Source organism: Marmota marmota, unplaced genomic scaffold (genome assembly GCF_001458135.2).
Source record: "Marmota marmota marmota unplaced genomic scaffold, marMar, whole genome shotgun sequence".
Taxonomy (NCBI): Eukaryota; Metazoa; Chordata; class Mammalia; order Rodentia; family Sciuridae; genus Marmota; species Marmota marmota.
This window is the reverse complement of record NW_026000075.1, coordinates 11564772-11583439: the sequence shown is the minus strand read 5'-3', so window position 1 is coordinate 11583439 and position 18668 is coordinate 11564772. Positions and strand designations below refer to the sequence as shown.

Below are 18668 nucleotides of genomic sequence, written 5' to 3'. Positions count from 1 at the left end.
AGGGAACTTGTGGATTGACAAAGCATTTGGACTGTTAGGAAGTCATTCTTTATGATTGTCTGAAATTGGGTCCCTATAGATTTCACCTGGAAGGCATCCCCACCTGAAAATGGAAGAGCTTTCAGTGAAGCAGATTGCGGTTCCACTAATTGAAGTAGTTTCCAACGTTTAGAGCTGTATGAAAGAAATCAACTGCCTCAGGAAGGGTGGGGTTTTTTTTGTTTGTTTGTTTTTTTAAGAGACTTTACGTTTTACAGCAGTTTGTAGCAAAATTGAAAGGAATACAAGAGTTCCCAAATACTCCCTGCCCCTACACATACACAGCCTTCCTCCCTGATTACTAACATCCCTTACCACGATGGTATGTTGTTACAATAGATGAACCTATGTTGATACATCATTGTCACTCAAAGTCCATAGCTTACATGAGGGTTCACTCTTGGAATTGTACATTCTATAATTTTGAACAAATGTATGCTAACGTGTCCACCAGTCTAACATCATACAGAATAGTTTCATTGTACTAAAAATTCTCTGAGGTGAGGTGATTTTCACAAGTCAAAATAACTAGATACTTTCTTAGTTGCAAAATCCTCTGGATAAAATCCACAACTACAGATTTCAGAGCTTATCTGTCCTACAGTGGACTCTGAAATCATTTGGAGAGCACATGAACAAAGGCACATTAAACTTTGATTCTGTACGACAGTGACACTGTTTATCAGCAAGGCAAACTTCAAATTACCGACTTGCATCAGGACATGAGCACATTATCTTGAACTGAATCCCACAAAGGAATTAATTAATATTCCCACAATCTTCAGTGTAAATTAGGCTTCCTAACAGGGAATTGGAGACCACACTCTATTGCTATGTTTGTATCAATCAATATGATCAATATGGAGAAATTTAGATTATGACACAATCAAAACTAACCTTCTACCAAAGACCTCTTCCAATATTTTTCCTGCAATGGAGGTACGTTGAAAATAAGACAAAAAGAACTATATTACATTTTGTTAAGCACATTGCCAAGGCTTAAGTGAAATAAATGTGCTTGCTATTGAGCAAGATTCTCACCGTGGGTTTCTTAACATGAAAGGCTTTTGACATATTAGGGACTAATGGAAAACAACTATGCTTTGAAACAGATTTTAAGTGGGAGTTGATGTGTACTGATCAGTTTTGAAGTGATTTACAAATTCATGAAGCCTTTACATGGCAGAAAAGAATGATTCCTACGTGCAGCAGCTTGGTGAAGGCCACAGGGATAATCAATAGAGGTCAACAGTAGTACATCAAGGCAGGAACAAATCCTGGCAGGAGCTCAGTGTTGCTGTTGAACTGGCCTTTTGGTAACCAGAAAGGTTGCCTCTGTGACAGGTCTCTTATCTTTTCCTGCATGGTCTTTTCACATCGGTCAAGACATAATCTGTGCTATATAACCAAGCAGTTTATTCTTAGAGGATATTTCTCAAATTAGACTATTCCTAAGCTCAAATCAATATGATACCCAGGAACTAAGTAGAAATTTACACTGGAAAATTGGAAGCAGTGTGGTATATGATCCCTTATAGGAGTATTAGTGTTTTCTTCAAAAAATGTTTGAGTCCTTTACTTTTAGATAAGTAGGCTTATTTTAACTGAAAACTGACTTCCTCATCTTCTACTTGAAACACGTTTCTTTTTTTTTTTTTATTGGTTGTTCAAAACATTACAAAGCTCATGACATATCATCTTCCATACATTTGATTCAAGTGGGTTATGAACTCCCATTTTTTACCCCAAATACAAGTTGCAGAATCACATCGGTTACACATCCACATTTTTACATAATACCATATTAGTGACTGTTGTATTCTGCTACCTTTCCTATCCCCTACTATCCCCCCTCCCCTTCCCTCTCATCTTCCCTCTCTACCCCATCTGCTGTTGTTTAATTCTCTCCCTTGTTTTTTTTTTTCCCCTTTCCCCTCACAAACTCTTATATGTAATTTTGTGTAACAATGAGGGTCTCCTTCCATTTCCATAGTTTCCCTTCTCTCTCCCTTTCTCTCCCCCCACTCGTCTCTGTTTAATGTTAATCTTTTCCTCATGCTCTTCTTCCCTGTTCTGATCTTAGTTGCTCTCTTTATATCAAAGAAGACATTTGGCATTTGTTTTTTAAGGATTGGCTAGCTTCACTTAGCATAATCTGCTCTAATGCCATCCATTTCCCTGCAAAATCCATGATTTTGTCATTTTTTAGTGCTGCGTAATACTCCATTGTGTATAAATGCCACAGTTTTTTAATCCATTCATCTATTGAAGGGCATCTGGGTTGTTTCCAAAGTCTAGCTATTGTGAATTGTGCTGCCATGATCATTGATGTGGCAGTATCCCTATAGTATGCTCTTTTAAGGTCCTCAGGGAATAGACCGAGAAGGGCGATAGCTGGGTCAAATGGTGGTTCCATTCCCAGCTTTCCTAGGAATCTCCATACTGCTTTCCATATTGGCCGCACCAGTTTGCAGTTCCACCAGCAATGTACAAGTGTACCCTTTTCCCCACATCCTCGCCAGCACTTATTGTTGCTTGACTTCATAATGGCTGCCAATCTTACTGGAGTGAGATGGTATCTTAGGGTGGTTTTGATTTGCATTTCTCTGACTGCTAGAGATGGTGAGCATTTTTTCATGTACTTATTGATAGATTGTATGTCCTCCTCTGAGAAGTGTCTGTTCAGGTCCTTCGCCCATTTGTTGATAGGGTTGTTTGTTATCTTGTTGTTTAATTTTTTGCCAGGCAAGGAAACTGCAAGGGAAAAATACCAGAGGTTCTGTGTATATCTCAATCTTGGTTTTCTTGTGTGTGGTAGTATTTACCTTAAAGAAGTGTTTGGTAGAATAAATGAGACAATACTTGTTTGTAACAGACACAGTGACTGCTCACAGAATTATTATTATCACAACTTCTACAGGAATACACAAATGCAGGCATACACAAAAGAACTGTGTAATGACAGGATGACCCTGTCATAATTTTTGACAGATAATATGCTAACGTAACTCTAGAAGAAATGTCCAATCTGAAACTACCTCAGAGGCTACTATAACTAGATAATTACATCGTAACAACTCCCCTTATTCGTTGATATTCCATGTTCACCAACAACCATGTTGATTGACTTCCCTTGCTCAGGCCTACATCAGTCTCCAGTTGCTTAACAACTATTTCCTCACTGCAAAATAATTTGCCACTCTCATATTGAGAGCTTTTTTTTTTTTAACCAACTTTCTTTTTTCTATTTGTTCCTTTTAGATATACATGACAGTAGAGTGTATTTTGACATATATACATGGAGTATAACTTATTCTGATTAGGATCTCATTCATGTGGGTGTACACGATAAGGAGTTTCACTGGTTGTGTATTCATGTATGCATATAGGAAAGTTATGTCTGATTCATTCTCCTGTCTTTTCTATTCGCATCCCTTTATCCTTTCCCTTCCTTCCCCTTTGTCTAATCCAGTGAGCTTCTATTCCGCCCCCCACCTTATTATGTGTCAGCATCTACATATCAGAGAGAACATTTGGCTTTTGGGTTTTGGGGGGAATTGACTTGTTTCACTTAGCATTATAGTCTCCTGTTCCATCCATTTAGCAGCAACTGTCAGAAAGTCATTTTTTTATGGCTGAGTAATTTTCCATTGTATATATATGACATATTTTCTTTTTAAATTTATTTTTAGTTGTAGTTGGACACAATACCTTTATTTTATTTATTCTTTTTTTTTATGGTGCTGAGGATCAAATCCAGGGCCTCGCACATGCTAGACAAGCGCTCTACATATTTTCTTAATCTATTCATCTATTGAAGGGCACCTAGGTTGGTTCCATAGCTTAGCTATTGTGAATTGAGCTGCTATAAACATTGATGTGACTGTGTCACTGTAGTATGCTGATTTTAAGTTCTTTGAGCAGGATGACTGGGTCCAATGGTGGTTCCATTCCAAGTTTCCCGAGGAATTTCCATTCTGCTTTCCAGAGTGCTTGCACCAATTTGCAGTTCCACCAGAAATGTATGAGTGTGCCTTTTTCCCCACATTCTTGCCAACACTTATTGTTGCTTATATTCTTGATAACTGCCATTCTGATTGGAGTGAGATGGAATATCAGTATAGTTTTAGTTTGCATTTCTCTAATTGTTAGAGATATTGAACATTTTTTCATATATTTGTTGGCCACTCATATTTCTTCTTCTGTGAAGTGCCTGTTCAGTTCTTTTGCCCATTTCTTGATTGGATTTATTTGGATTTTGGTGTTAAGTTTTTTGAGTTCTTTGTGTGTCTTGGAGATTAATGCTCTATCTGAGGTGCAGGAGGCAAAGATTTTCTCCCATTCTGTAGACTCTTTCTTTGTGTTCCTGATTATTTCCTTTGCGGTGAAGAAATTTTTATTTTGATACCATCCCATTTACTGATTCAATTTTTTTAACCTGAGTTTGTTTATATTATTAAATCAGACTAAATTTAATCTGGATCAATTTAACATTAAGTTGCCTACCTCCCATCCCCAAAGAGTAGGTGGGGGTCTCTTGTAAAGGAGGCCAGAGAAATTTTAACAAATGATCAATTACATTTCTGTGGCTATCTAGTTGTAGAAAATTTTCCAACAACTATATATACATTTATAATATTTTTACTCTTGAAAGGAACGTTTTATTTTTAGTTTGTTCTAACTAGTTATACATGACAGTGGAATGTACTTCAATTCATTATACACAGATGGAGCACATCTTTTCATTTCTGTAAAGTCACACCATTCATCCAATCACACATGTGCCCAAGGTAATGATGTCTGTCTCATTCCACCATCTTTCCTACCTGCATACTCCTTCCCCTCTCCACATTCCCCTCTGCCCTATCCAAAGTTCCTCTATTCTTCCCATGCCCTTCCACCCATTAACTGATTCTTGATTTTGCTTCTTGCACTTTAGGAGTCTTGTTAAAGACTGCTAAGCTGACATGATGGAGTGTTGGGCCTACATTTTCTTTTAGTAGGCTCAGGGTCTCTGGTCTAATGGCTAGGTCCTTGATCCACTAAGAATTGAATTTTGTGCAGAGTAAGAGATAGGGGTCTAATTTCATTCTACTACGTTTGCATTTCCAGTTTTTGCAGCACCATTTATTGAAGAGGCTATCTTTTCTCTAATGCATGTTTATGGAAAGGATGAGATAACCATATTTATGTACGTTTGTTTCTGTGTCTTCTATTCTGTTCCATTAGTCTACATGTCTGTTTTTGTGTCAATACCATGCTGTTTTTGTTACTATAGCCCTTTAGTATAATTTAAGGTTTGGTATTGGGATACCTCCTGTTTCACTTTTCTTACTAAGGATTGCTTTGGCTATTTTAGGCCTCTTTTTTAATTTGTTTTGTTTGTTTGTTGTTTTTACCAATTTTATAATAACACATAGCACTATGTGCCCAGCTGTTCATCTTAACACTATTCAAATATTAGCTCATTTAATTATCATAACAATCCCTATAGGCAACACCTATTATTACCATCACCATTTTTAAAATTCAGAGACTGATACTTAACTTGCAACTAGTAAGAAGTACAGCCCAGATTCAAACTGAGGCCATGATTCCAGAGTCCCTGTTCTTTAGCCCCACATACTCTGCATTCCTGAAGCTCTGGGAACTACTAGGCTGACTTCTCAGCCTACAAGGCAGAGGTTGGATGACCATTTGCTAATGAAGAAGACAAACACCACTTTGTTGGGTCTCATCTGTATTCCTTTGGGAGCTAGTCTTCCAGAGTACCTGGATAACAGCTCTGTACTTGGACTTACCAATCTTCAACAGACAAAAGAGAGTAATGGGTCACTTCTTGTTTTCAAGATATTGAACACACGGTCCTGTGCTGAGATTTCAGTGGCCCTGAGATTTTTCAGTTTTCCCTAATTTAAATTGAAGGACCAGAAAGTCTAAAAAAATAAATCTCTGAGGCCTACAATAGAATAGTTCTTCTGCCAGTTATGAATGGGGATTTACCCTTCTCAGGTTTAGAAGAGGTTATTCCTTATCCTTCCCATGGAGAATCTTATGGTTTGCTTTATCGATAAACACAGAGGTGGCCCCAGTCCACGAATTCTGTCTCCAGGAGAGATTTGTGCACTCCAGGAGAGAGCACATCACTCACACCAACTCCTGGGAGGCATTCTGGCCTTGCTAAACTACGACGAACTGTGAGTGAACCAGGACAAGTCCTTTGCCTTTCTAGCCTAATGCCAAATCTGGAAATAGGTCTTCCTTGTCCCTTTCTTACACTCTACTCTGGACCTTTGAGGTCATATCATATTGATGACAAAAAGAAGTAAGGACAGGTGAATTGTTAAATCCCAAAACAGGGTTTGACTTATCTCCCCACCTCCAAGCCTTTCCAGGGCAGGGACCCCTCCCAAAGGCAGACCTCATACTTATCCATATCAGTATTTCAAGAGAATGAAGCTATGGACACTTAAGAACTGAGGGGGACTGGAGAGAGGGAGGTAATCCAAATAGTCCTTCATGCTGGAGCAGGGGCTTTTGCTTCTTTCTGATCCTCTAGAAGCTGCAGCTGCCAGCAACACACCCACAGGGTGTCCTCTGTCTATGATCCTGAAGGATGAATGAGATTGTACTGAGAGGGAGAAGATGGGAGAGGGAGGGAGAGGCTGTATTTGAACTCTCCCAGAAGTCAGCTTGTGCCACAGATACCTTGTAAGCGGCAAATAAGTCTTGGCTTTATTTTAGCTGCTCTTAAATTTCGTAGATGAGATAGGATTTGGTGTACAGTGGGGATAAAGAGGGACTCAAGAGTCAAACTACCTCAATTTAAATCCTGTTTTACCATTAACTAATTGAGTGAGCTTTACAAAATGCCTAACTCCCTGTGACTCAATCTCCTTATTTTAAAAATGGTGGTATTAATAGTAGAGTTTAGAATGGTAAAAATATTGGGGAGGAGTATGTATGACAGGTTACACAACTAGACACATCCACAGTTATAGGCGAGGACTTCAACACTTCACTTTCAGTAGTAAATGGAAAAAGTAGACAAAACAATCATCAGTAATGGTGTAGGAGACCTGAACAACATTACCAAACAATTTGTCCTGATCGCTTTCATTGAACTCTACCCCATAGCACAGACTATTCAACTAGATTCTCCACCAGAGGATCTAGTGCCAAAGTAAAAATTTCCTTGGCATCTAATTTCTAACATCATAAAAATTGACATTTTATACAATTGGAGAACCAGTAGGACTATGGTTCTTATTGCACAGTTTACACAGCTCATTTTCATTTTTTCTTTTGGTAGTTCCAAGTGTACATCATTTAGACACTTTTACCACCCAGGAAGTAGTGAGTGAGGGACGTGTTCCTCGTTCATCTCTCTCTTGCTCCTTCCCCTGGCTCATGGAATGGGCAAAGGAGGATGACAGAGATGGACAGGTGAATTTGAGGATGAGTACTGAATTTCGAAAAACATTTATATGTGTTCTTATCTGACAATAATAATGATATGGGAGGAGAGGCTAGGTCTTTGGCCATGCTGTTATACTACTGTTATGCTATTATGTAATTTGGCTCTGACTCAACTGCTTTGCTCTTGGAAACCATCATCATCTGTTTCATATTCCATCAAAGTTGCATTAGGTGATTCTAATTAAAGCATACACGATTAGTTTCCCTCTGTGCGAAATCGGCACTTTAGCACCAATTAATAATTGGACAGTGCAGATCCTATACATAAGAAAAACATATGTACACACACACACACACACACACACACGCACACGCACACACACAAGCAGATGAAGGAATCTATACTGGGGTGGATGCATCATTGTCCTGACTTCCCTGGGTTCTTGCTTGCTGAGGCCCTTCCACTGAGATAGATGTGCTTTTGTAAGGTAGAATTGGGGAATGAGTAAATAAGAACAGGTTTATTTGCTTTTATCATCACAGCATCCCACATGTCAGTCAATACAAGAAAATGCTATTGAAAACAAGTCCTGTGAGTTTTGGGAATTAGGACCTAAATTACTTTTAGAATTAAAAGAATCAGAGTAGGAACAGCACCAGCTACTTATTTAATGAAACAGAAGAGGTCTGGTGGAGATCATCTTGGTGCATTAGGAAAACAACCTTAGGGCTCCTGCTGACAGGACACTTTGCCCAAGTATTATTAATTATAATGCATTATTAGCTAACTGCAGGCAGCTGACATCCTTTGCATGTTAACTAAAATGCACCAGCCATTTAGCTAGTGGGGCCTGCTCAGCCTTTAAAATTGTCTTAATCATTAGTGAATTAGTTAAACTATAACATTAAGAGATAAAAATAATCACCAGTGTTTCTTGGGAACAAGTCTAAACTAGACTGGTTGTCAGAGGCTCTGAGTACAGATAGTCTTGACTGACTGTGTAGATTTATAGGTGCCAGTTGACACTCTAGACCCAACCAGCCTCACCCTGACCTCTTCAGGGCTGCTATCACGAGATCATTGGTGCAGATTTGATTGCTGCTTCAGAACTATGGTAGGATGTGAGGCAGGGAAGGTGGAGATAAGGGGTTTTTATTCAATTCTCAATCATTTGGAAATTTATGTCACAGCAGATTTTTTGAAATCATATTCCTTCCAGTGCATTATTTTTTGGGGCCATTTCACTAATTATTAATGGCTCCACCTTGGGAGGTCTGGAAATGATGCTGAAACTTAATCAAGCCTCTCTGGCTGTTTTGGAAAGAGGTTTCGAGTCTCAGTTCAGAGGTTGTAAAGAAAAGCTCAAAATGTGCTTTAGGATTAACACTGGCTTTTGATGCTTGGCGATGCCTCTCCTGTCACAAATAACCCAGATTTAATAAACAAGGCTTAATTGGTTTTGATTGATATTTTGATGAATGACCATGGCAGAAAACATGGGGAAAAAACACCTCTTAAGTGACCTGAGAAGTCATTATATCAGAATTTTAAAAAATATTAGAATTTACTTTTTAAAATTTACAAACAGGGGCTGGGTTATATATAGCTCAGCAGTAGAGCACTTGCCTCTGACATATGGATGCACTGGGTTCGGTCCTCAGCACCACATAAAAATAAATAAATAAATAAAAGATGTTGTGTCCATCTGCAACTAAAAAATGTTTTTTAAAAACTTACAAAAAATGAATTGCATAAATTTGTATGATATACATACATATGATAAAACTGAGTTTAGCCAGGTACATGGCTCACTCCTATAGTCCCAGCAGCTTGGGAGGCTGAGGCAGGAGGATCTCGAGTTCAAAGCCAGCCTCAGCAAACTTAGCAAGGCACTTAGCAATTCAGTGAGACCCTGTCTCTAAATAAAATATTTAAAAATAGGGGCTAGTGATGTGGCTCAGTGGTTAAGCACCGCTGGGTTCAATCCTCACTACCAAAAAACAAAAACAACAAAACACAACACAAACTGAGTTTAGATGTAATGTAGACAAGTAAACTATCTCCACAATTAAGACAAAGAACAGTTCTATCACTGCCTAAAATTCATTTTTGCTGTTTTTTTGTAAGTTGTCTTCAACTCCTTGCAAGGACTGCTCTGAAACTAGTTCTAAACTTTTCCCTTTCATTGACATGCCAGTCAATGAAATTGAACTAGGTAGCCTTTTCAGTCTGGCTCCCTTCACTTTGCATCATACGTTTGTGATTTCTCCATCTCCTTGCATGAATCAGTTGTTCTTTTTTAATGCAGAGAGTATTCTAGTGTTTATTTATCCATTCATCAGTTGAATGACATGGGTGGAAAAAGTCATGATGTATTTGCATATCAGTTTATATGTAAACGTAAGTTTTTATTTTTCTTGAGTAAATATGTACATGTGAGATTCTTGTTTTTTTTTTTTTTTTTAAAGAGAGAGTGGAGAGAGAGAATTTTTTTAATATTTATTTTTTAGCTTTTCGGCGGACACAACATCTTTGTTTGTATGTGGTGCTGAGGATCGAACCCGGGCCGCAGGCATGCCAGACGAGCGCGCTACCGCTTGAGCCACATCCTCAGCCGAGATTCTTGTTCTTATGGTTAAGTGTATATTGAAAACTTTAGAAGAAAATGCCAAACTATTTTCTAAAAGGGTTCTATCATTGTACATTCCCACCAGCTATGAATGCAGTTCTAGTTATTCTCTATTCTTACTAGCCCTTGTTATTGTCAGGCATCATTTTGTTATTGGATTTCTAGTAAAAATTTTTATAGTTAAAATATATACTTTTTATTATTTCAATTATTTGATATTTGTTAATATATGTTCCATGACCCAGAACATAATCTTTCTTGGCAAATGCTTTCTATGCGTTCCATTGAAAAAAATATGTATTCTGCTATTGAAGGGGAGAGTGCTCTAAAAATATCAATTAGGTTAATTTGTTTGTTGTTTAGGTCTTATATGTCCCTGATGATTTTTCATCTACTTGTTCTACAGATTACTGAGCAAGGGATGTTGAAGTCTTTGAGTATAGTTGTGGATTTGCCTATTTTTTCCCTTTCATTTCTGTTTTTCTTCATGTATTTTGAAACTCTGTTGCTGGATACATATTTAAGATTGTTATATCATCTTGTTTAGTTGATCTTTTAATAATATAATTTCTTTTTTTCATACTGTCCTCTATAGTATTCCTTGTTCTGAAGACTGAGTTATATAGTAATATAACCCCTCATATGCCACCTTCTCTTCCTCCTTTTAAAAAATGTTTACATAATGTTTTTCAATCCTATTATTTTCAGCTCATCTACATCTTTATAATAAAGTTATTATATTAGAAAAAATAAAGGTAGATGCCTACTTCACACCAACAAAAACAATTATTTGCAAAAGGAGAAAAGTGCTACGTTTACATATATATCAGGTAAAATTAATTTTATCAAGATTCAAAATACAGACTTTTCATCTATTATATACTAATAATAATCATAGATGCTAACTCAATTCAGAGAAAAATGGTTAAACATTTTGACTTTTGTAGGTACAAGAAATTTTAAAAATTAAAGTATTTTTGTTGTAGGTGTTTATAATGAGCAAAAAATTTTAAAGCTTATATATTTTTTACTTTGGGATAAAAGTCTTTGAGGGAAATGTAATGATATTATGAGAATAAGAAAGAATAAAGTAAAATTTCTGTTAAAACAAGTTTATATATATTCATATGTACATAAAAGCTTTTCTATATAAAAAGCTTATATGTATATATCTACATTATATTAAAAACTTGTTTATTTTTTAATGATTAAAGGTAAAAAATTACTATAATATTTAAATTCCATTGGATAGCTAGAGCTCAGTAATTTTTAATGTTATTATATACTAAATTCTAAAAAATTATACCCTTTTTCATCATATATAAATATATAATGAAAATTTTGGATGTCAATTTAAAATTTTGAAAACAATGGACTTTTCTATCCTCTGCTATACTATTTATAGTACTATAAATGTTTTATAAATATTTTTTCCTTTTTTGAGAATGCAGGTAATTGAGAGTAAAGACCATGTTTCCTAATCATTTAACCAAATAGCTGCTAGTTTATAATAGGAGCTTAGTTAAGATAAACTGAATTAAATTATTTTTATTTTCATTAAAAGGAGTTATTCATTCTTTTTCAACTCTTCATAGCCTTAAGTTAGGTTTTTGTTTTTTTTTTTTTGTTTGTTTGTTTGTTTTTTACTACCGATAACAAAACAACTACCAAATGGAACTAAATTTTGGGCTTAAAAAATAGTTCACATTTTATCCCTGAAATGAGAATAAGGAAAATACTGCAAGAAAGAAACAAATAGTAAACCAATATCAATTTTAAATAATATAGTTATTTTCAGCCAGGTGTAGTGGCACATATCTTAGTTCAAAGCCAGCCTCAGCAACCAGGAGGCGCTAAGCAACTCAGTGAGACCCTGTCTCTAAAAAAAAAAAAAAAAAAAAAAAAATAGGACTGGGGATGTGGCTTAGTGGTTGAGTGTCCCTGGGTTCAATCCCCAGCACCACCTCCCCCCCCCATATATATATATCTGAATAAAACACGTTTATTGACCCAAAACAGTAGTGTTTCATAATCCTTTTTAAAACACACCATGAACTGGGGTTGTGGCTCAGAGGTAGAGTGCTCACCTAACATGTGTGAGATACTGGGTTCAATCCTCAGCACCACATAAAGTAAAATATAACTAAAAAATGAATATTAAAAAAACCCACACCAAATTGTGTTCAGAGTGGTTGGCAAATAAACTTTTTTTCCTTGGGTTTCTAATGTAGAATTTTAATGAAAAAATTACACACACACACACACACACATACACAATACATACACACACTACACACACACACATATATTTTAGCTTTCTACACTGCAACTCTGCTTAAGACACTGTAAGCACAAATGTTGCCTAACATTGTTTTATTTGCTGCATATATAATAATTAAGTAGCAATAAGGAATAGTTTATGCATGTATGCTGGTTTACATGTCAATAGCACTTTTACAATTTTTGAGAATCATCAACAGGTTTAGTCTTTTCTTGTGATCACAGTAGTATTAAATTTCATTTAACTGTGATATACAGCATTTTGTTTTGTGTTTAATATTATCCAGAGAAATAATATTACATATATACTGCTTAGAAATAACATAACTTAGACAAAAGCAAATGTTAAGATAAAAACTCTTAAAGCCCTACTAGGAAATGTTAAGTTTAGGTTTAGAAATTAGAAAGATGAATATCACCCCTGGTTCTTACCATTCTTTTATTTTGAAATTATTCAAGTAAGAAAATATTATCTTTAACTTATAAAACTCCTTTTAGTCAAAAGAAAAATTTTAACTCTCATATATGATAACCCTTTATCCTAACAGTATTTCTGTGAATACTAAATCTAGGTAACACTTATTGAGCACCTCCTTTAATCCAGGCACTGTGCTTAGCACTTGATATTTAATTCTCATGGCAATTCTCTGAGGTAGGTAACATCATTGTGCCCACCTTCCACGAGCCTGGTTCATGGAAGGCAATAGACACAGATGGGACACTAATACCCTGGTCTTCCTGAATTCGCCCTTAGGATGCAAATCTTTGAGATGGAGGAACTGGACCATGTCTGATTGTATCTTAGCGTTCACTGCAGTGTGATAGTGTAGAGGAAAGCAGGGAGTAGGAAGTTAGACAGCCTAGTCCTGGGTGCAAGAACTAGACACAGCCAGTGAATGGATAGACCAGAAAGTGTGATCATGCTTCACAGAAGCTAAGAGAAAAGTTGCATTTGTAAGGAACTTAGAACATAAAATACCTTCCATAAAAATAATACTTGGATCTTATAAAAAAAGATACTCGTAAATGTTCAAATTCACATCTCATTTTCCTGGGGCTAAATCTAGATATCACCTGTTTTATTATTTACTATGGAGTATACCGTGAAGACCTAGGGATTTTTATTACGTTAAGCTGGTTTTTGGGTCCTCCTATAAAGTTTTATTAGCGGCCTATTTCCCCTTAATATTTATTATTGGTGGATTCTGTATCCTTAGATTAAAAATATGTTTTCTCTAAATTGTGTCTCTATTGATCATATACAGGTATTTTTCCTTGTCATTATTTTCTAAACAACATAGTATAATAACTGGATATGTAGTATTTACATTGTCTTTTAAGTAATTTAGAGATGATTTAAAGTTTATTAAGAGGATGTGTGTAGGTTTTATTCAGATACTACACCATTTTATCCAAAGGATCTGAGCATCTGCAGATTGTGGTATCTGCAGGTGTGGGATGGAGTTTGGGAACCAGTCCCTCATGGATACAAGGTACAATAATATCTGCCAGGAAACAATTATGGAAAGAAAACACAGTTAGGTATTTCTATGGCAGAAAACTTCAGAATCTGAATATCTGGTTTTTTGTGTGTCAGTCAAAATAACTAATTAGAACTTAAAAGTAGTCTTTGTAATTGCTTTTTTTTTTTAAACCTTTTACTGCTTTATTCTCTTAGTAAATGAAATCAGGAATCATGATTTGATGTAAATCACATCCATCCCCTATAAAGATACTAAACTCCTTTATCATTGCAATTTTGAATTTTCCAAAGGCCATCAGCAACCTGAAGTAGAAGACAGAAGCCACCAATGAACCATTTTCCTGCTCTTGCCCTATTCAGAGTCTCTGCATTTTTGTTCAGAGTCCAGCTCATTTTGACTGCTTCCTAAAGTCCTAAGTGAAAATAGTTTCTTTTTCTTTTTCTTTTTTTCCCTCAAATTGGCCCAAAAGGAAAAAAAATTGAAGTGAGAAGAAATAATTTCATCTTGTTTGAATTGCCAGGTTACATACATGTGAACAACTTTCATCAAAGGGGAAGTAATAGAACAACAACAAAAAAAAAAAAAAAAGAAAGAAAGAAAAATATTCAATGGGTTTCTTTCTCTCTTAAGTACTTTATAAAAAGTGCTTTTCTTCAATGCACATTAAAGTAAACATAAAGAGATTATTCAGTATCCCACTTTATGGGGAAAACAGTTTGGAGGTACTTTAGTTCCCACAAACTCTTTAGTATCCATCAGAAGTGTGCTTCCATAATTGTAAAATTCACTGTAAGCTGAAGTTTGTTTAATCATTGTTCCTTTTCGATTTGCCAAAAAGGTCAAAGCACTCAGAACCGTGCCTGCACATTTGTAGCATACAACACAGAGCAGTAGAATAGGGTAGATGGGATCTGTTAATTATTCAGACAAAGAAGGAAAAGTCAAATGGGATGATTGTCCTATGTTAGGGAACTCATCGTTTCCAAGAAAATTAAATAGGGAATTTGATCAAATCTGAAACTGAAAATTCATGAAGTTTCAGAAGCCCACCCTTAGGAAGTTTTCAACTTATTTTGAGACATACTAATTCAGAAAATATTTTTTAAAAGAGCGATCCTCTCCTAGATTTTCCTAAGTAAGGTTGATCCAACTTATTAGAGATATGAGAGATACATAAAATGCCTGACTCGTGATTGAGAGTATTTTATAACAGCTCAAACAACCAGGCTATACTCAATTTAAAAGTAAAACAAAAGAATTGAACCTGCAAGAAATTAACATGGTTTTGAAATAGATGTTAATAATAACTGATAATCCAGGGTATATAACCAGTTAAAATTTTTTGAATGTTCAACTTTGCAAAAAACCATTTGGTCATCAGAGGAACTAAAATGATTTTTTTCTGAGTGCTAAATTAAGCTTTTTCTTTATAAACATATTTTAATGAACCCAAAATATCCCACATGAAAATACAGAAAAAAATAGTATTTTAAGCAAAATAGAAGTTCAAATACACAAGAAAGAAGCTGAGTGAGAGAAATGAAAGTTAATTTAACATAAATCATACTTCCACTACCTGTAACTCCCTTAGAATGAGATTAGTAAGAAAATTCCAGTTTAATCAGATTTAAATATAAAAATGTCAGTTGTATCCTTGGTCTTCTAGTCCTGTGCTTCGTGAAGCAATAATATCATACCTTAAAAGCCTTTCAATTTTAAGGAAGCATTATTATATAAAAAAATAGGGGTCAGAAGATTAGGACATACTTGCTTTTGACAGTAGCAAAATGAGCTACCCTTTTTGGTTTACTTAATTACAGAGTTTTCCCATTAAAAATATATTCTTTAAATTATAAAAATACTTTCTGTGGTAATATTTGTTGACACATTTCTGATCAGAGCCTACCAAACTCTAAAAAAATAAAGCATACTTGAAGATGTAGATACAAAATTCTCAAGGAGTCACTTAAAAACAGTTTCCTTCCTGTTCATATAAAAAAGCAGTCATCTTTATGCAGTCTCTGTAGCTCCAAGGAATTCCATTTCTACAGCCGCTTTTGGCCTTGGGGCTGAGCCACTCTTCTTTCGAAATTCTGCAGCGATTTCCTCAAAAGACTTTCCCTTGGTTTCTGGAACTTTAAAAAACGTAAACACTATAAAGGCCAGGACCACCCCAGCAAAGAGGAAAAACACATAAGGTCCACAGAAGTCCTGGATGAAGAACAAACACAGAGCTCCAATTAGCAGCGGTTTGACCCGTCTCCTGCTCGGTAAATTTGCACCGCATCAGGCTACTTACCGCAATGTACTGGAAACACAGAGCTACAAGGAAATTGCAGAACCAGTTGCTGAATGCAGCTAGTGCTAAAGCGGTGGGGCGTGGTCCTTGACTGAAAAACTCAGCCACCATGAACCAGGGGATGGGGCCTGGTCCAATTTCAAAGAAACTGACAAAGAGGAAGATGGCCGTCATGCTCACGTAACTCATCCAAGCAAACTTATCCTGAAGAAAAAAGCAAAACAAGAACAAAAGTGGGGCTGGGCTCACTGGCTGCTGTTTCCTTTAGCTAAGTGACTAAGGTGGACACAGCTCTCTTCCTAATGTGTTTATGTTCTGTTGAGTACAAAATATTCTAGTCTCAGACTATTCTAGTCTGAGACTAGAATATTTTTGTCTGGATAGTCCTTATATTAAGGCAAATCATGTAGATTTAGAGTTTTTGTGTTGTTTTTTGGTACACAGCATTGAACCCAGGTGCCCTTAATCTCTGAGCCACACCTCCAGCCCTTTTTATTTTTTAAAATTTTGAGATAGGGTATTGTTAAGTTGCTAGGGCCTCACTAAATTGCCGAGGCTGGCTTTGAACTTGCAATTCTCCTGCCTCAGACTCCCGAGTGCAGGCGTGTGCCACTGCACTGGCTGGATTAGATTTTTTAAAAAAATATTTTTTAGTTGTAGATGGACACAATATATTTATTTATTTATCTTTATGTGTTGCTAAGGATCAAACCCAGGGTCTCACACATGCTAGGTGAGTGCTCTACCACTGAGCCACAACCCCAGCCCCTGGATTAGATTTTTTATTTGATCCTTATTTGCTCTTTCCTATGAAAGATCAAATATCCTTTGCTCCTAATTATACCAAAGTAGCTAGGCAAGGTGTATTTTTCTTGTGAAGTGGTGGATGAGGACCCTGAGTTGGGAGAGGTTCAAATACTCACCAGAGAGGCACAGGCAGCCATGTGCAGAGCTAGAATTTGAATCTCATTGGAGCTGACTCTAAAGCCTATGCCCTAACCACATGACCACACTACCTCCCTGGAAAACAAGTGTAAGTGACACACTGATATTTAGTCTAAAGTGAAGAAATGAGTTCCCCATTTAGTCTTATTATATTATGTGCTGTCCCTCTGGCTTTATTCCATAAACCATTCTGAAATGTTTTTGACATTGGAAGCACTTTAGCCTGGAACACAGAGATGTTATTTTATGATAACCAAACATCTATCCAGACACCAAAACTCACCAGAAGAACAAGTCCCAGTGACATGAAGATGGTACAGAAAAACATCCCACTCATTCCAATTAGAAACAGAGAGCGCCGCCCTGCCTTCTCCACAAGCAATACCTAGGAAAGTTTTGGAAAATATTATCTTAGTTTTGTGAGTCACAAAATCTTGCCTTTAAATCAACTTTATTGCAAAAGAGGTCATTTTAATTTATACAGTAGGGGAGGAGGCAGTGTTGTTATTACATTTTATAGATGTGAGACTGAGGCAGGGAGGGACTCTGGCCTCAGGTGGCAGAATTGACTCAGTGAACAGGGATAATTAACAGATATCTGTTTAATTTGTTTATATTGATTTAAATAGGCCATTCTAGAGATAGAACCATAGTGTTACCACCTCTCTAGGATTATCCCCTTGAGTACAAGAGTCAGAGGCTGTACAGCTTGCATCTCTCCCAAAAGATTACCTGTACATTTAAAATGTGAAAGATCTACATTAAAAAGTGACATTAATTTCTCTCCTGATGATTAAGTTACTGTTGCAAATGAAACAGGACAGCTGCTCGGGTATCAACTTTTCCATCCAGCTTTCTCACTGCTTAATAAAGTCAAATTATGACCACTCACCTGGCAACATACAGAATTTGATCATTGTACCAAAATAGACAGGTCTGCATTTTTCTGGTGCACTTAAATGTACCTGGTATTAGAAGTGAACTATGCATTTAAAGAGAGAAAAATTTAAGGCAAAGGGTTAGAGTGCTTTTCTATTCTAATTGAGAAAATATGTCACTGATTCCTTTGAGTCTGGGTACCTTTGCATTAATGGTTAAGACTTACAATGAACCAAGACCAACATTTGTTGAATATGCTCTTGCCTCCATGATCCATGGAATACTACCAAAGCTGGTAACATGCACACTCACTCACACACAAACACACCTGTCACAATTTCTCATCTTGGTGAGTAAATCAGTTAGTTTCATCATTCTATCAATAAATTAATAGCAATACAAAATGCTTAGTATGGCGAGCTCTAGCTCTGAAAGTACCTGAGAAGCATTTCTTTTCTTTTCACCTACAGTGAAAACCCTTTTCATCTAAGAGACACATGCATGTCAGAACTTCAAATCACTTCAGATATGATGATAAGCAAAGGGCCCACATTTAAGTATTAAGGAAGAAGTAGAAAAACAAACCTTTCTCAAATTCATCAAATATCAGTATACATTTTGATTCTTTAATTCTGACTTTCAAAGCTGTCTTGATGATGCCATGTCAAGATACTGGGAAAATTAGAAACATTT

At 36.2% G+C, this 18668-nt stretch overlaps 1 protein-coding gene across 2 annotated transcripts in view; it reads right to left on the bottom strand.

Moving 5' to 3' along the window:
- Positions 1-12444: 12444 nt before the first annotated feature.
- Slc2a2 (solute carrier family 2 member 2) overlaps positions 12445-18668 on the bottom strand; it is a 37612-nt gene continuing 31388 nt past the window's right edge. For both annotated transcript variants that reach the window (XM_015494272.2, XM_015494270.2), the window contains 3 exons: positions 17380-17481; positions 16152-16355; positions 12445-16063 (listed from right to left, as the gene is read on the bottom strand). In XM_015494272.2, the coding sequence (XP_015349758.1) occupies positions 15863-16063; positions 16152-16355; positions 17380-17481 (507 nt within the window). In that variant the 3' untranslated portion in view covers positions 12445-15862. The remainder of the gene's footprint in view (positions 16064-16151; positions 16356-17379; positions 17482-18668) is intronic.